Raw genomic sequence first — 19,080 nt, forward strand, 5'->3', positions numbered from 1 at the left:
CAGATTAGGGAAATATCAGGTTAAGGGAAGGGTACTTTTATTAACTCCTTCTCAACCACCAACTTCCCTAAGCCAAAAGTTTTGTTGTTGTTATTCCAGTGAGGGATGAGTGTTCCTTATTTATTTTTATGTGTTTAATATTTTTCTGGATAATACATTGCTAAATAATAAAATTAAGCAGGTATATACCCCTACCCCCATTTGCAAAATTCCCACCCCCAGCGAGAAGAAACCACTGTTATTAGTTTCCTGTGATTCTTTTTGAAGTGTTTTATACGTGTACTAAAAAAACCCAAAAACCCATTGCCATCGAGATATTCCGACTCATGGAGACCCCACATGCTCCCCCTCCCAACTGTTCTTTCTGCCTGTTTTTTTTTTTTTTTCCTTTTTACACAAATGCATTCTAAACACACTCTTTTGGCCTTTGGCTTTTTTCATTTAACAATGCATCCTAGAGTTCTTTCCACATTCATATATAAAGCCCTTCCTCCTTTTCTGCCCACAGTTACACAGTATTTCACAGTTAGTATGTATCATAACTGAACAAGTCTCCTCTTAAGGAACAAGACTGCTCCCAATTTTTGCAGTTACAACATGTACTTCGGTGAATAATTTTGTACCTGTATTATTTAGCACCAGCACAAGTGCAGGTGTAGAATAAACTCCCAGAACGTGAATTGCTGGGTCAAAGAGCATACGGAGTTGTAGTTTTGGTAGGTATTATCACATTGCCATCCATTGGGGTTATTTAAATTCCCACCAGCAACACCTGGAAGCACCTGCTTATTTATAACCTCGCCAATGAACAAAACAAATAAATACCAAAACAAAATCTTCACTACTTTGGGTTTTTGCCTATCTACTATCTCCTGGAAGTTACACTGTCTCTCTCTCTCTGTTTTCTTTTTTATGAGTGGGGCTGAGCATCTGTTCATGTGATAAAGAGCCATTCAGACTTTCTTTTTGTGCCTGTAGAACTTCTTTAGGTCCCTGGGTGGCACAAATGGTTTGCACTAGTCTACTAACTTACAGGCTAACTGTTCAAACTCACCAGTGACGTCACATAAGAAAGGCCTGGCAATCTACTTCCACAAAGATTACAACCAAGAAAACCCTACCAGCCAGTTATACTCTGTATCACATGGGGTTGCCATGAGTTAGAACTGACTACAGGGCAACCAGTAAGCCTCTTTATTAGTGATAATGGTCCTTTGTATGTGATATGAGTTGTGGGCAAAAGTTTCAAATGTAGCTTTCACATGTTGAAAGGCATGATTTTTTTTATTGAAATGCACATTGTACATTTGGTTTTATTCAACCAACATTTGTTGTATATCAACCACGTGCAAAGCATCTGGCTAAACTCCAAGATCTATCTATTTTGTTCACCACTAATGTTGAACAGTCAGAACAAGGCCAGGGGCCGACTGTGGAACAGACCATCAATTGCTAATATGCAAGTTCAAGTTGAAGCTGCAGAAAATTTAAACAAGTCCACAAGAGCCAAAGTATGACCTTGAGTATATTTCACCTGAATTTAGAGTCCCTCTTTAAGAAAAGATGTGATGCAGTGAACACTACTGACTGAAGACCAGACAAGTTGTGGGATGACATCAAGGACATCATACATGAAGAAAGCAAAAGGTCATTAAAAGATAGGAAAGAAAGGCCAAAATGGACCTCAGAAGAGACTATGGAACTTGCCCCAGAACATAGAGCAGTCAAAGAGAACAGAAGAAATCAAGTGAAAGAGCTGACCAGAAGATTTCAAAGGGCAGCTCATGAAGACAAAGTAAAATTTTATAATGAAATGTGCAAAGACCTGGAGTGAGAAATACAAAAGTGAAGAAAATGTTCGACATTTCTCAACCTTAAAAAACTGAAAAATACTGAATAATGCAGGGATCATCAAAAGACAATGGAAGAAATACACAGAATCACTGTACCAAAAAGAACTGGTCAACATTCACCCATTTCAAGAGGTAGCAAATTATATCGAAGGAAGAAGTCCAAGCTTCACTGAAGGTTATGGTGTAAAAAAAAAAAAAAAAGAAAGAAAGCTCCAAGAATTAATGGAATACCAATTGAGATGTTTCAACAAATGGATGCAACATTGAAAGCGCTCCCTCATCTATGCCAAGAAATCTGGAAGACAGATACCTGACCAACCAACTGGAAAAAATTCATATTTCTGCCCATTCCAAAGAAAGGTGATCCAACAAAATGCAAGAATTATCAAACAATTATCATTAGTATCACACGCAAGTAAAATTTTGCTGAAGATCATTCAAAAGCAGTTGAAGCAGTATTCCAGAAGGGAACTGCCTGAAAATCAAGCCAGATTCAGATGAGGGCTGGAATGAGGGATAGCAATGCTGATGTTGGACGGATCTTTGCTGAAAGCAGAGAATAACAGAAAGGTGTTTATCAGTGTTTTATCAACTATGAAAAGGCATCGGACTGTGGGGATCATAACAAATTATGGATAAAATTGTGAAGAATGGGAATTCTAGAACACTTAATTGTGCTCGTGAGGAACCTGTACATAGACCAAGAAGCAATCGTTAGAACAGAACAAGGGGATACTGCGTGGTTGAAAATCAAGAAAGGCGTGTGACAAGGTTGAATCCTTTCATCATACTTATTCAATCTGTATGTTGAGCAAATAATCTGAGCAGCCGGAGTATATGAAGAACAACGCGGCATCAGGATTGGAGGAAGACTCATTAACAACCTGCAATACGTAGATGACATAATCTTACTTGCTCAAAGTGAAGAGGACCTACCGATGAAGATGAAGATCAAAGACTACAGCCTTCAGTATGGACTATGCCTCAACACAAAGAATGCAAAAATCCTCACAACTGGACCAATAAACATCATGACGAATGGAGAAAAGACTGAAGTTGTCAAGGGTTTACTCTTACTTGGATCCACAATCAACCCTCATGGAAGCCCAATCCCCTGCCATCAAGTTGATTGCGACTCATAGTGACCCCATAGGACAGAGCAGAACTGCCCCACAGGATTTCCAAAGAGCGTCTGGTGGATTCGAACTGCCAACCTTTTTGTTAGCAGCCATAGCTATTAATCACTACACCAGGGTTTCCCTCATGGAAGCAGAAGTCAAGAAACCAAACAACGCACTGCATTGGGCAAACCTGCTGCAAAAGATCTCTTTACAGTATTCAAAAGCAAAGATGTCACTCAGAGGACTAAGGTGCGCCTGATCCAAGTCGTAACGTTTTCAATCCCCTCACATGACTGTGAAAGCTAAACAATGAATAAGGAAGATAGAAAAAGAATTGATGTCTCTGAATTATGCTATTGGCGATAAAAACGGAACATATCATGGCATTCCCAGAAGAACGAATGACTGTCTTGGAGAAGTAGAGCCAGAATGCTCCACAGAAGCAAGGCAGGGGAGACTTCATCTTACTTTGGACTTGTTATCAGGAGGGACCAGTGCCTGGAGAAGGACATCATGCTTGGTAAAGTACAGGGTCAGTGACAAAAGAGAAAAGACCTTCAACAAGGTGGACACAGTGGCTGCAACAATAGGCTCAAACAGCAATAATTGTGAGGATGGACCAGGACCTTACAATGTTTCATTCTGTTGTACATAGAGTTGCTATGAGTCAGAACTGACTTCACAGCACCTAAAAACAACAAAGTTGAACAGGTTTCGTATATGCCTTCAGAGAGCTTAGAGTCTAATAAAGACAGTCAATTAAACAAGTAATAAGAGTGATATGAGATCAATCTAATGACATGCAAAGTGTATTTCATCTGAGACAGAGAGCTATAATAGACTGGTTTCCCCAACAGTCACTGATAAAGACTAGCTGTTTCAAAACGGCAGCAGCACCCTCCACAGCTTAGGCTATGGCCAGGCATCTCATGGGCCCAATGACAAGGTCGGAAACAGAACAAGAATACCTAAAGCTTATAGGGTAGAAAATACACTCTTAAATAGTTATGTTCCCCAAGAATAATGTTTTTTGAAACATCTGGGCTCCTCCTTGCAACTATACTGTTATGCTGACGATTGTTTTGTACACCCCTACTGTGAGAAAAAGGAGCCCTGTTTGTGCAGTGGTTAAAGAGCTTGGCTGCTAATCAAAAAGTTAGTTTGAACACACCAGCCACTCCTCGGAAGAAAGGTAGAGCAGTCTACTTCCTTAAAGATTCACAGCCTTGGAGACGTATGGGGCAGTTCTACTCTGTCCTATAGGATTATCATGATTCTATTAGACAATGTTTTGTTTTTTTAAACCATGAGAAATCCAACTGTATTTTTTTTTTTGTATATTGTGCTTTAGGAGAAAGTTTACAGCGCAAGTTAGTTTCTTATGCAAAAATTTATACACACCTTGTTATGTGACTCCAATTGCTATCCCTATAATGTGACTGCACATTTCTCCTTTCCACCTGGGATTTCCTAAGTCCATTCAGCCAGCTTCTATCCCTTTCTGCCTTCTCATCTTGCCTCCAGACCGGAGCTGCCCACTACCTGAACTAAAAATAAGAAGCAGACTCTTCATGAGTATCATTTTATGTCTTATCCTCCATTCTATTCTTTGTCTGAAGAGTTGGCTTCAGGAATAATTTTTGTTCTGGGTTAACAGAGAGTCTGGGGGCCATGTCTTCTGGGGTTCCTCCAGTCTCAGTCAGACCATCAAGTCTGGTCTTTTTACTAGAAATTTGAGTTTTGCACCCCACTTTTCTCCTGCTCTATCAGGGACTCTCTGCTGTGTTCCTTATCAGGGCAGTCATTGGTGGTAGCCAGGCACCATCTAGTTCTCCTGGTCTCAAGCTGATGGAGATGGAATCTGTGGTTTCTATGGCTCTTTCTGTCTTTTGAGCTCATATTTTCATTGTGTCTTTGGAGTTCTTCATACTCCTTCACTCCAGGTGGGTTGGGACCAATTGATGTACCTCAGATGGTCACCTGCAAGCATTTAAGGCCCCAGACACCATTCACCAAAGTGGGATGCAGAATATTTTCTTACTTTGTTATGCCAATTAACCTAGATGTCTCCTGAAACCATGGTCCCCAGGCCCCCACCTCTGCTACACTGTCCCTTAAAGTGTTTCGTTCTGTTCAGGGAGCTTTTCAGCTTTTGGTTTAGTCCAGTGATGCTGACTTCCCCTGTACTGTGTGTTGTCCTTGCCTTCACCTAAGATAATTCTTGTCTATTATCTAGTCAGTGAGTACTCCTCTCCCTCCTTTCCCCCACTCGTAACCATAAAAGAATGTTTTCTTCTGTTTAAATCTTTTCTTGAGTACTTGTAACAGTGGTCTCATACAATATTTGTCCTTTGGCAACCAATTAATTTCACTCAGCATAATACCTTCCAGATTCATCCATGTTATGAGATGTTTCGCGGATTCATCATTGTTCTTATCTTTGCATAGTATTCCATTGTGTGAATATACCATATTTGTTTACCCATTCATCCATTGATGGGCACCTAGGTTGTTTCCATCTTTTTGCTATTGTGAACAGTGCTGCAGTGAACATGGGTGTGCACAAGTCTACTCATGTGACAGCTCTTATTTCTTTAGGAAAAATTCCAACGAGTGAGACTGCTGGATTATATGGTACTTCTAGCTTTTAAAGTAAGTGGCAAATCAACTTCCAAAGTGGCCGTACGATTTTACATTTCCACCAGCAGTGTATAAGTGTTCCAGTCTCTCCACAACCTCTCCAGCATTCATTATTTTGTGGTTTTTGGATTAATGCTAGCTTTGTTGGGGTGAGATGGTATTTCATTGTAGTTTTGATCTGCATTTCTATAATGACTAATGATCATGAGCATTTCCTCATGTATCTGTTAGCCGCCTGAATGTCTTCTTTGGTGAAGTACCTATTCATATACTTTGCCAATTTTTTAGATTGGGTTGTCTTTTTGTGGTTGGAGTTTTCCAGTATCTTATAAATTTCAAAGATTAGACCCTCATCTGATATGTAGTAGCCGAAAATTTTTTTCCCAGTCTGTAGGTTGTCTCTTTTTCTGTTTTGGTCAAGTCTTTGGATGAGCGTGTTTGATTTTTAGAAGCTCACAGTTATCTGGTTTCTCTTTTGGTGTTTGTGCATTGTTATGTTTTGTATTCTGTTTAGGAGATATATTCTGGCCCCTAGTGTTCTCCCTATTTTTTCTCCCATGATCTTTATCCTTTTAGATTTTATATTTAGGTCTTTGATTCATTTTGAGTTAGTTTTTGTGCATGGTGTAAGGTATGGATCTTGTTTCATTTTTTTACAGATGGATATCCAGTTATGCCAGCACCATTTGTTAAAGACACTGTCTTTACCCCAATTAACAGACTTTGGGCCTTTGTCAAATATCAGCTGCTCATAGGTGGATGGATTTACATCTGGATTCTGTCCTCTGTTCCATTGGTATATGTATCTGTTGTTGTACCAGTACCAGGATGTTTTCACTACCATGGCAGTATAACAGGTTCTAAAATCAGATAGTGTAAGGCCTCCCATTTTCTTCTTCTTCAGTAACGCTTTACTGATCTGGGCCCTCTTCCCTTTCCGTAAGAAGTTGCTGATTTGTTTCCCCAACTCATTAAAAAATGTCATTGGAATTTGGATCGGGATTGCATTGTATCTGTAGATCCTTTTGGGTAGAATTGACATTTTCATGATGTTGAATCTTCCTATCCATGAGCAAGGTATGTTTTTCCACTTATGTCGGTCTCTTTTGGTTTCTTGCAGTAGTGTCTTGTAGTTTTCTTTGTATAGGTCTTTTATGTCTCTGGTTAGATTTATTCCTAAGTATTTTATCTTCTTGGGGGCTACTGTAAATGGTACTGATTTGGTGATTTCCTCTTCGAAGTTCTCTTTGTTGGTGTAGAGGAACCCAACTGATTTTTGTATGTTTATCTTGTATCCTGATACTTTGCTGAAATCTTCTATTAGTTCCAGTAGTTTTCTTCTGGATTCTTTAGGGTCATCTATATATAAGATCATATCATCTACAAATAGAGATACTTTTACTTCTTCCTTACAATTTGGATGCCCTTTATTTCTTTTTCTAGCCTGGCTACGACCTCCAACACAATGTTGAATAAGTGTGCTCATAAAGGGCATCCTTGTCTGGTTCGTTCTCAAGAGGAATGCTTGCAGACTCTCTCCATTTAGGATGATGTTGGCTCTTGGCTTTGTAGAAATGCCCTTTATTATGCTGAGGAATTTCCCTTCTAGCCCTATTTTGCTGAGAGTTTTTATCATGAATGGGCGTTGGACTATGTCAAATGCCTTTTCTGCAGCAATTGATAAGATCACGTGGTTCTTGTCTTTTATTTATATGATAGATTACACTGATTGTTTTTCTAATGTTGAACCATCCCTGCATACCCAGTATGAATCCTACTTGGTTGTGGAGAATTATTTTTTTGATATGTTGTTGAGTTCTCTTGGCTAGAATTTTGTTAAGGATTTTTGCAACTATGTTCATGAGGGATATTGGTCCATAATTTTATTTATTTATTTTTTGTGGTATCTATACCTGGTATTGCTATCAGGGTTATGCTGTGGTCACAGAATGAGTTTGAGAGTATTCCATTCTTGTACGCTCTGAAATACTTTTAGTAGTGTTAACTCTTCTCTGAAAGTTTGGTAGAATTCTCCAGTGAAGCCGTCAGGACCAGGGCTTTTTTTTCGTTGGGAGTTTTTTAATTACCTTTTCAATCTCTCCTTTGTTATAGGTTTATTTACTTGTTGTACTTCTGTTTGTGTTAGGTTTGGTTAAAAAAAAAAAAAAACCCAGTGCCATCGAGTCGATTCCGATTCTAGGTAGTGTGTTTCTAGAAATTTGTCCATTTCCTCTAGTTTTTAAATTTGTTAGAGTAAAATTTTTCATAGTATTCTGTTATGTTCTTTTAATTTCAGTTGGGTCTGTTGTCATATTGCCATCACATTTCTTATTCAGGTTATTTGTTTCCTCTCCTGTTTTTCTTTTGTTGATCTTCTCAAAGAACACGCTTTTGGTCTTGTTAACTGTTTCAACTGTTTTTCTGTTCTCTATTTCATTCCATTCTGCTCTAATTTTTACTATTTCTTTTCTTCTGGTGCCCACTGGCTTCTTTTGCTGCTCTCTTTCAACTTGTCCAAGTTGTAGAGTTAATGTTTTGATTTTGGCCCTTTCTTCTTTTTGGATGTGTCCATTCATTGCGATAAATTGACTCTGCGTGCTGCTTTGCTGTGCCCCAAAGGTTCTCGTAGGATGTGTGTTCATTCTCATTTGATTCTATGAATTTCTTTATTCTGTCCTTAATTTTTTCTATAACCCAGTAGCTTTTCTGCAAGGTGTTGTTCAGTTTCCAGACGTTTGATTTTTTTTTCCTTGCTTTTTCTGTTACTAATTTCTACTTTTATGGCTTTATGGTCAGAAAAGATGCTCTGTAATATTTCAATGTTTTGGATTTTGTTAAGGCTTACTTTGTGGCCTAATATGTGGTTTATTCTGGAGAATGTTCCACGTGTGCTGGAAAAGAAAATATATTTGGCTGCTCTTGGGTGGATTGTTCTGTATATGCCTACAAGATCAAGTTGGATGATTGTGGCATTTACATTTTCCATGTCTTTATTGAGTTTCTTTCTGGATGTTCTATCCTTTACTGAAAGCAGTGTGTTGAAGTATCCTACAATTATTGTGGAGCTATCTATTTTACTTTCAATGCTGTTAGAGTTTATTTTATGTATTTTGGAGCCCTCCTGGTGTACTGACCCTTTAATCGTTATATAGTGTCCTTCCTTTTGTGGTAGATTTTGCTTTAAAGTCTATTTTGTCAGAGATTAATATTGCCACTCCTGTATTTTTTGATTGTTGTTTGCTTGATGTATTTTTTCCCACCTTTTGCGTTTTAGTTTCTGTGTTTGAGTCTAAGGTGTGTGTCTTATAGGCAGCATATAGAAGGATTTTTTTTTATCCATTCTGCCATTCTCTGTCTCTTTACTGGTGCGTTTAGTCCATTTACATTCAGCGTAAGTATTGATAGGTATGCCTGTGCCTGGGCGAAAAGGGCTGTGCCTGCCCTGAGTTCCTAGCTTAGGGGAGCTGAAAGAATATTTTTTCCTGTTTGTTAATCTGTTCCTGGAAACCCTTGAGACTTGCCAGCCTCCACAACCATGTGAGCCATTTTCTCTAGTTAAATCTCTCTATCTTTGTCTCTCTCTCTCTCTATGTATGTATGTTGCTGTGGTTAAGAGCTTGGCTGCTAACCAAAAGGTCAGCAGTTCAAATCCACCAGATGCTCCTTGGAAACTCTATGGAGCAGTTCTACTCTATTCTATAGGGTTGCTATGAGTCGGAATTGACTCGACGGCAATGGGTTTTTAATCTGTTCCATCTCCAAAATCAGGAGAATGCCTCAGGATGTGTGACAGGTCCTACTTCTGGCCCAGGGAGCACAGCAATCACTGAAATTGAACAGGGACCCAGAGCAGCGCAGGAAGCGGGCAGGTAAATGAGAAAGGGGTGGTTTCCAAAAGGGTTTTTTTCTTTTTTTGGCCTGCATGGTAGGTTAGATACCTATACTTATCTTTCGCTGACTGAGCACCATGTCTCACTGGTTCTGGAGGCTTGAGCAGACTCTCCGCTGCTCGGTTTTTCCCGATGTGGAAAATGCATCCTGAGCACCACTGCTTGCCTCACCATGTGCACCAGCCAATCCAGCCTGCAGGCTGCTGGTGCAGGCCAGGTCAGGTCTGGTAACTCCTCGCTGCTTCTGAACTGTCTCTCCCTCTCCCTGCCACACGGTCTGATTTCTTAACTTTGTCTTTGATGTTCAGGGCTCCTAGACTGTCATATATAACTGATTCACTTGTTTTTTCAGATCTTTGTTATAAGAGGGACCACAGGAAGCATCTGACTCCACCATCTTGGCCCCACCCTCCCATCTATACTCTTTGCTAGGACATTAAAGTGAAAACAAGTTAAAACCCAGTCCTGGCTGGCTTTTGAACCTGGACTAGCTCTTTGTGTGGTCTGACCTAGCTCACTACATTCCCTTATATCCTACAGACACAAGTCATACACACATACCACCGGCCTCAAGCATTTTCCTGTCATATTTTCTGTGCCCCTCACACCAAAGAAAAACAGGGGAACACTGCCTTTCCAGAATTCAAATGAAAAAAGATATTTTAAAAAACAAACAATCAGAACGTAAGCTCAGCTTCTCTCTTGTTGGTATTCTAATTGAAATGATTTTATAATACGAATAGTATTTAGACAAACATAGGAAACCAATTTCAAAAGGTTTCCAAAAAGATTTCTTTGGTGAATCTTTTTATGGCAAATATTATGGGTTGAATTGTGTCCTCCAAAAAGGTATGTTGAACTCCTAACTCCTATACCTGTGAATGTGACCCTGACTGAAGAAAGTCTTTGAAGATATTATCGGTTAGGTTAACATGAGGTCATACTGGAGTACCAGTTGCTACCAAGTCTAAATCATGGTAACCCCATGAGTGTCAGACTGGAACTGTGCTCCTTGGGGTTTCAACGGCTGACTTTTTTGTAAGTAGACCACCAAGACTTTCTTCTGAGGTGCCTCTTGGTGGATTCAAACCTCCAATCTTTCAGTTAGCAGCTAAGTGTATTAAGTGTTTATACCACCTAGGAACTGGGTCCTAATCCAATATGACTGCTGTTCTCATAAAAGAGAAGAGACACAGTAACACAGGAAGAATGCCATGCGATGCTTCAGCTGTTAGCCAAGAGACACCTAGAGCTACCAAAGGCAAGGAAAGAGGCATGGAACAGATTCTCCTGCAAAGCCTCAGAAGGGATCAACGAGGCAGATGCCCTGATCTTGGACTCCCAGGCTCCAGAACTCTGAGACAATAAATTTCTGTTCTCATAAGCCCCTCAGTGTGTGGTATTTGTTACGGCACCCCTAAGACAGCAGATCATTAAGATTATTCTGCCTGAGTTCACTACAGTATGAAATGCTAATATAGTTATTAAATAGTGCAACTAGATTATAATGAGTGGAAAGTTGTGCAATTACTTAAATGTGCTGGTTCTCAATCACCAAAGTTCTTCTTGGGAATAGCTGAGGTTCCTGCAACATCCTGCCCAACGAAAGAGACCGTCTCTTGGTCTTATGCATTATTTTTTTCTTATTTGCAAATTCTTTTGTTTGTATGCATGTACGTATGTATTGTAAGGAGTCCCTGGTGGCTCAAAGGGTTAAATGTTCGGCTGCTAACTGAAAGGTTGGCAGGTCAAACCCGTCCACAGGTGCTTTGGAAGACAGGCTAGGAGATCTGCTTCCGAAAGGTCACAGCCTTGAAAACCCTATGGAGCAGTTCTACTCTGGACACACGGGGTTGCCATGAATCAAAGTTGACTTGATGGCAACTAACAACAAAAACAAAGTATGTATGTATATAACATTTCTTCTGAGTCTACTTCATCAAAATTCTGATCACTATAACTAAAAAAAGAATTAGGATTTTCTTTTCTTATTGAGTCCAACATGTCCTAGTTAAATTCCCACATGCTGTTATCACTGAGAAAATAATTTCTAAAATTATTATCTAAGACTGATGAATGGAACCAAGAAGATGTGGCAGGGATGTTCAATTTTTTCAACAGAAAGTTCAAAGTATGTAAGCTCATAAATTTTGCTTTGGTCAAAAAATCAAGAACATGCTTCCTTCAACTTTATTTATACCTACTGTTTATTGTAGTCAACCCGTAACATTTAATTTCAAGGGAAATTAAATTTGAATTATTTGACTTCCACTTCTAGCCATGATGGAGCAATAGGGATTGGGTTTAACCTGCAGCCATAAACAACTGAAAAACTGGGGAAAAATATATGGAACAACTGTTTTCAGACACTGGACAAGAGGCAGCACAGGGTTGTGGTCCACAGGTGACAGGAAGCATCTGTGGTGAGCCCCATGATGGCCCTGCCTTTCTACCTGCAGGCAATTTCTGGAAAATATAAGCAAAGGAAGGAAGAATCTAAAGCAAGGTCAGTGGCCTTTCTGAGTTGAAAAGATGAAAACTGGAGTTCAAGGAGAGTGAGGTGACTGGAAATTACAAGGCGGGTTCTGGAAAAGAGGGAGCTACTGAGAAATAAAGCTTCAAAAATCTGCATAGGGGTCTTCTTAAGTCTTTGCTGAGTACTAAACCCAAACCAAATCCATTGCCATTGAGTTGATTCCAACTGATAGCAACCCTAAACGATGGAGGAGAACTGCCCCATAATTTCCAAGCCTGTAAATCTTTAAGGAAGCAGACTGCCCTCATCTTTCTCCCATGGAATGGCTGGTGTGTTCAAACCACCAACCTTTCAGCTAGCAGCTGAACACTCTAACCACTGTGCAACCAGGGCTCCTTGTGCTGAGAACTAGGCCATGTATATGTAGAGTGAAGCTTCACAAAGACAGGCAAAGAACGACCTGGGAATTTCAAGCTAAACAATTCCCAGAGACCATACAGGGCAGCAAGACATTCTAGATTTCCGCAACTAGAGTGAACAGTCCTCATCAATTACCTGGGGGCATTCAGTAGATACCCAAGGAGTCATGACGTGGTAGTAGGACTGAAGAAGGCTACTCCAGACCTGCTCCAGCAAAGCTTAACAAAAGGCTTGAAGGAATCAAACCGATAGGCAAGTAACTAAACTGCCTGCTAAAACAAAGCCCAGCAGAAAACAAAATCCAGTCATTGAACAATGTCAACATAAACAATATCCAAGACACAATAAAGAATTATTACACATGCTAAAAAACAGAGAAATACGAACCATAACAAGAAACCAGGAGAAAAATCGGTCAGTAGAAATAGATCCAGAAATAACAGAGGTGATGGGATTAACATACAAGAACATTAAAAAAGTTATTAAAACTATATTTAAATATTTAAAGGAACATAAAAATAATGAGAGAACAAAGAGGGAACTTCTAGAGATGAAAAACACAATATCTGGAAAAAAAAGAAAGATGGGGGGTGGGGAGAAAAGAACCTTAGTGATGTGCTTAACAATAGTTTGGCTGGTTCTTCTGGATGCCCCAGAGCCTGGCAACCTCCTCTGGGTCAAATAGGTTGAACTCTAGATATCTAACACACATGTAATTGGAGTCCAAGAAAAAGGTAAGGGAACAGAAAAAATGCCTGAGAATATCATGGCTAAAAATTTCCAAATTTGATAAAAATTATAAATTAATAGATTCGAAAGGCTTGATAAAACCTAGGCAGAATAAATATGAACTGTTCAAGATGATATAATTCATTACAGTCAGCCTCAAGTATAACTTCTAATTGAATAAGTCCTGTCAGCTTGACAACTGGTGGTAGTAAATTAGACAAGGGCATATTAGATCTGATTTACTCCCACTAATTAAGGGAGTGAGATCCATGTTACATTTGCTGACAGGGGTCCATGTTAGACATCATACCACACCATGGAATGCAAAGGATTCTGGTCCTTCATTGTTTATACCAATGCTTGGTGGACTGGATGGGAAATGGGAAATGGGAACAGGACAAGGAGAAGGAAAACTGACAGTATGGAAGTCGTTTATTTAGTGCAAATGAACCATCTGATTTTATGGTGTTCTTATGAGGAACATTCACATTTATTAATGAAACGTTAGAAAAATTCCCTACTCCAATACTTACAAGACTAACAAAGTATTTTAAACTTTAAGAGGTATTAACTTTAATATAAAGTAAGGTATCTCTATTACCTTATTTGAATTTTTTATCTGTTATTGTGGTCATAAACAACCAGTGTTTAAAGCGTTTGAGGCATGAATGTATTAAAACTAATACATCTTATGTTTCATTTAGGTTAACAGTCAACTGGTAAATACTGATTTAAAAAAGTTAAGAAATGCAGCATTACAATTTGAGATGCATTATCTCGGGGAAAAAATGGTTAACAATTAGTTAATTAACAACCAATTCTTCCTTCTAAATCAAATTTTAAAATTCATTTAAAAAATGTCTATTTCTCTGTACTGACCATAGAATTTACTTTTGTTGCAAATTTCATCTTAAAAAAAATTCTCATAGAATTTATGTGGCGTATTTAAAAAAATTCAACCATAAAAAAATAACATGGACTTTAATTAAATAAGATGAATAAACACTGTGCCCAATAACATAAAAAGACAAAATGACATTTCTTTAATATAAAATGTAACATGTATTTTAATTATTTAAATTTACTTACCAGGTAGTTACTTAATAAGCATAAGAGATGACAGCTGGTGATACTTAGCAGCAGTAACACCACCAACTATTGGATTTTCCAAGAGAAGAAAGTTTAAAATTACATAAGAGCACAAACTTAAAAGACAGCACGAGGAGCGGGGACTGGGAGTGGTGGCTACTTACAGTCATCTCGACCAGGCTGAAAGCTGCTGCCCCTCTTGAGTGATGCTGTGTGACTAAGATGACCCAGCACCGAAGAGCGTACATCATTATCAAGATCCAACATGGGGCTATGCAGGCCTGGGCCCCCTGAAAGAAAAAGGCGATGCTTGTACGCACGATGTCTATTGTTACCTAGTTGATTTTATGGACTACATCTACGAGGTTATTTCTTGCTCAATTGCTCCACTCTTAAATAAAACATTTACAAAGCAAAATCAAAGGTATTTTCCCTAAATAGCTTTTAAAAGTCATCCCCACTATGACAGATTTGGGGGATTCGATCATTATTTTTGCTTAATACAGAGGTGTGACAAACTGCATGGTGGAGCTTATGTACAGTTTATGAATGCATGTTCAGCAAACTAGGGGGAGATGCCATAAACATAAAAAATCAGGAGAAGACATCAGTTTTCGAAAAACTTGTTGGGACTTGAACAGAAAGTCAGAGTTCTGACTCTTCTATTTCTATTAATGGTGCGCAAACTTTGTCTTCTCCCTGAACATCCCCCTTCCCATCGGAATTCCCAAATCCCATGGGTTCTTTCTTTGGGATGTGGGGTTCTGACTCTGCTGCCAGTTCCAATGCCAGCAACCTAGTTTGGGTCCTTTTTACCTCGTAAAGGTAATGCCTCAGAAGCTAACATTTCACTAAGGTCAAGAAACTCTCTTCAGTGTCCTTGGATTAACCTCACTAAAACACTGCTCTCTTTATTCTCTTCCCAGAAGTCTTCCAGAAAACCCTTAGGAGAAAGTCTTCGCCAGTGTCTTCCAATTCAAATTTTCCTGAGAACTAGGAAACAAATTTTCTTAAATGGATCTCAAGAGCTAGTGAGAATGGAATCCCATGTTGCTATGGGAGGTAAGAAGGAAGGTGGCTTTCAGTGGCGGAAGCTTGCCTTTTCATTCTATGAGGCACCTATAAACACCATTCTAAGCTCTAGCTGAGCATTCAAAGGTCTTCAAAATAATCTGAATTCAATATTTACAGCATATTTACTATGCATAAGGTCCTTAAATATTCTATGAAAATATATCTTATATTTTCCTCACTTTCCTTATCCTTTCCACCTGAAAGGCCTCATTCATCTTTTTCTCCATCCATTTAAACCCTTATTCTTAAAGACTCAGTTTGAATTACAGCTATTCCATGAAGTTTCAGGCTCAAAGTGTTACCTATCTTCTCTCCCTTTCTGCAGCAGTTTTAATGTACATAATTCATGTGCCTTTACAGTCTACCTTATATTGTTAATTAACTCTTAAGTATATGTCTACCTTCAAAGCAGACTGTTGTCTTCTTGGGAATAAGGACTGAATATTTTATCTCTGAATTCCCCATATTCATTGGACCTTTCACAAATAACTCTCTTAACATACACTGAGTGAATACTAAATTATTCAATGAGAATTCTATTGTTTCTTTTACAACTTCACAAAAATTCAAAAGCTTATGGACTTATTTTCAGATGCTAAAGATAAAACATATTTACATAATTACAATAATACTTTTATGACACTGATAATGCTAGCTATTCAGTAACACTTAACAAGTATTCACTGAACACCTCCTATGTGCCAGGAATTATAGGCCCTGGAGATAAAGTGATGAATATGGTGTTTCCATTCTGGTTGTAGAGGCAGAAAATAGACCAATAAATAATAAAAGCATAGTAACATGTGCACTACAGAGATTTTATGAGGTGCCGTGATGGGGTGATGTGACAGGTAACATGACTGGTGCTAGTGGACCTGAGGAGACCTCGCAGAAGAGCTGACTGCATGGGCTCCCCCCATCACAGGCCATGTACCTGGCACAGCGCACGCTGTCTGCCGTATCTTCACAGCTAAGTCTATCAGGCAGGTATTACAGAAGCAAATTAAATTGTTTGAACAGAACTTTTAGTGGGATAGAATTTTATTAAAGACTTACTATGTTCAACCTACTGTGCTAAATGCTTCACATTCATTTCTACTTGGGAGAACATTGCATCTAAGGCAAAAATTTGAATAATCCAATATATTAAAACACAACAAAATAAATGATATGTGATAAAAAAAAATAGAGAGTAAGAAAATATAAACAGTTAAGAAATGATATCTTCATAACTGTTCTTCTATAAAGAGGAAGTAGTGTGTGGAAGCTTTAATGATTTATATGACATTTTCCTTTGAAGTCTGTTCATTCTCCTTGATACTGATTGTAGAATTCAGCAAAATATCAAGATAATAAATTTATGACATACTTTAAAAGGAAATATAAACGGGCCCAGACTTAGCATCACATTAAAATTTTATATAAAAGCTTATATTAAAAATGCAAGAAGAGAGTGCTTTAATTCAAAATGTTACATGTTACTCTTGAGGACTTCATGACTATAAATTTATGATTAAGAAGAAAAACATTTCCTAGTTTCCTAAAAGTACACTATATACAGTTCTTACTAATAACACAATTGTTAAGTAGATCTGCAGAAAGTTATCTCCCCAAAACTCGTGTTTCTATAACTTTAATTTAAATACTAAATTACTCATACAGCTTAATTTAAGTAAATCTTAAACTCTGAAAGTGTTACAAGACTTTTTTGGTTTTAAAACCAGAAACTGTATGAAGAGTATGCTTCTGTTCTATTAGAAACCACATCACCAGTTTTCTACGGTGCCAAGAATAGAAAGTTTAACATGAACTAACTCCATAATTGGTAATCCAGCATCACCAGCAAGCACAACACAGCATCAGGGAGCCAGACTGGCACATATGCCCTCAGGCCTCACGGGCGTCTGAACATATTCGTAGACATTTTTCGAGAAGTGACCAGAAGAGGGCGCTTCAGTGCAGCGTGAGGATGTATAAGCCCTGTACGCTTGCCTGAGAGGACACTATCCAAGAAAAGCCCACTTCCCTCACATTTTGCTCCTTTTCTGACAAAAAAAAAAAAAAAAAGGTCTTACAATGAATTGCTTTACATGGAATTAAGGGGATTATGCTTAGGACACAGAACTAATGAAAATATTTCAAATACCAGCTGTCACTAATTATTCACTATCAGCGTCAAAAGTTTAAAAAATAAAAACCTGAGAATTCTGACACTCCTTTTAAACTTAAATTACATGACTTCTGTTGCTATTGTTATGTGCCATCAAGTCAATTCTGACTCACAGTGACCCTGTATGAGAGTAGAACTACTCCACAGGGTTTCCTGGGCTGTAATCTTTAGGGAAACAGGTTGCCAAGTCTCTTCTCCTGGGTCAGTTTGAACTGCTGACCTTTCAGTTAGCGGCTGAGCGCTTAACCATTGCACCACCACCAGGGATCCTTACGTGACTTCTACCCCACAAAAGAAAAACAATTTCTGTAAAATAAAATCAGCGAAAAGTTTTAAAATAATTCACAAAAATTAGTTTTATTTTATCTCGATTGTTTCCCCTCAAAATATGGTCACAGTAGCTCTTAATGTGTTTAAGAGAAATATACACATTATATAAAATACATGTTTATAAAACCATTATGACGTTTCCTTGTATCAGGCTCTCATCTGCCAGCAGATTACATACTATTGAAATGAGGCGACACAGTATCTCTCTCTGAAAACCTAAAATATCTGCCCCTTGAGATCCAAGACATTGTTTAATTATACACACAACTTAAGCTTTCCATCAGAATGCCAGCTTGCAATGGAACCTTCTGCAGGTGACTGGGACTGAAGTTTTCATACAATTGTATTTGACTTTGTTACTTCTAAACTTAATATGTCATCAAGATGAATTCTGAGAGGTCATTTGTTTCCCTGGCAGTAAACTTTCTCTAGAAATGAACTATTCCTAGGAAGTTATTATTTAGAGGTTTGATGAAAACTTTAAGTCTTCATTTGGGCTAATACAAAAAAAAATGCCCCCTACATTTGCAATTGGGGCAGGGATTGATTCCACTAGAGGTCCTCATGGCTATGCGATTGGTATGGTGTTCTGCAACTACTTAGCTCCATGAGTCATAGGCCAACGTTTCATCATCTGTAAAAATTCTACAATCTTTTTTAGCTCCAAAATTTTCCAACTCCATGGTTCAAAGTTTAAATTTGAAACTTTAAACCACTGGTGAGAACAAAATGGAAAACATGCATATCCTGCTTATTATCCAGTTAAATTTTACCAGTGTATCAAAGAAAACATATATATATATATATATATATATATATATCTTATCTACAGATGTACTTAGAAGAAAAAAATCTTCGAAAACTTAAAAAAAAATTAAGCTTCTTTACTGACGGCAGTGGGTTTGGGTTCTTCACTGACACTCAAGAGTCAGTGTTTTATTTCCCCATATAACAAAGCTTCTCTAATGTGCTAGCAGCATTCTCAAAAGAATTATTTTCCAAATACTGAGTATGCAGGAGAAATTTAACAAATAACAGACATAAAATTAATAAAAATCATTTTAGGAATATTATATAAACCCAGAACAGAAATTTTAAGAAGAGAAAAGCAGACAGAAAATCTGTTTTCAGAAGCTGGAGAAGTTATTTACTTCAGCACACTAATGAAATAATCCTAGTCACGTCACTAAAAGGATAAAAGCTATAGTGTAGAAATAATCAAAGGTTTAGAACATACTACTTTTCTTAAAAGGAAATAAACTACCAATTTTTCATAATTTGCTATTAA

General features: G+C 38.1%; 1 protein-coding gene across 12 annotated transcripts in view; it reads right to left on the reverse strand.

Moving 5' to 3' along the window:
• Positions 1–19,080, reverse strand: part of EXOC2 (exocyst complex component 2) — a 330,347-nt gene that overhangs the window by 189,233 nt on the left and 122,034 nt on the right. For all 12 annotated transcript variants that reach the window (XM_064279802.1, XM_064279801.1, XM_064279798.1 and 9 more), the window contains one exon: positions 14,383–14,508. In XM_064279802.1, coding sequence (XP_064135872.1) covers positions 14,383–14,508 — 126 coding nt within the window. The remainder of the gene's footprint in view (positions 1–14,382; positions 14,509–19,080) is intronic.

The sequence above is a fragment of the Loxodonta africana genome, chromosome 1 (genome assembly GCF_030014295.1).
Source record: "Loxodonta africana isolate mLoxAfr1 chromosome 1, mLoxAfr1.hap2, whole genome shotgun sequence".
Taxonomy (NCBI): domain Eukaryota; kingdom Metazoa; phylum Chordata; class Mammalia; order Proboscidea; family Elephantidae; genus Loxodonta; species Loxodonta africana.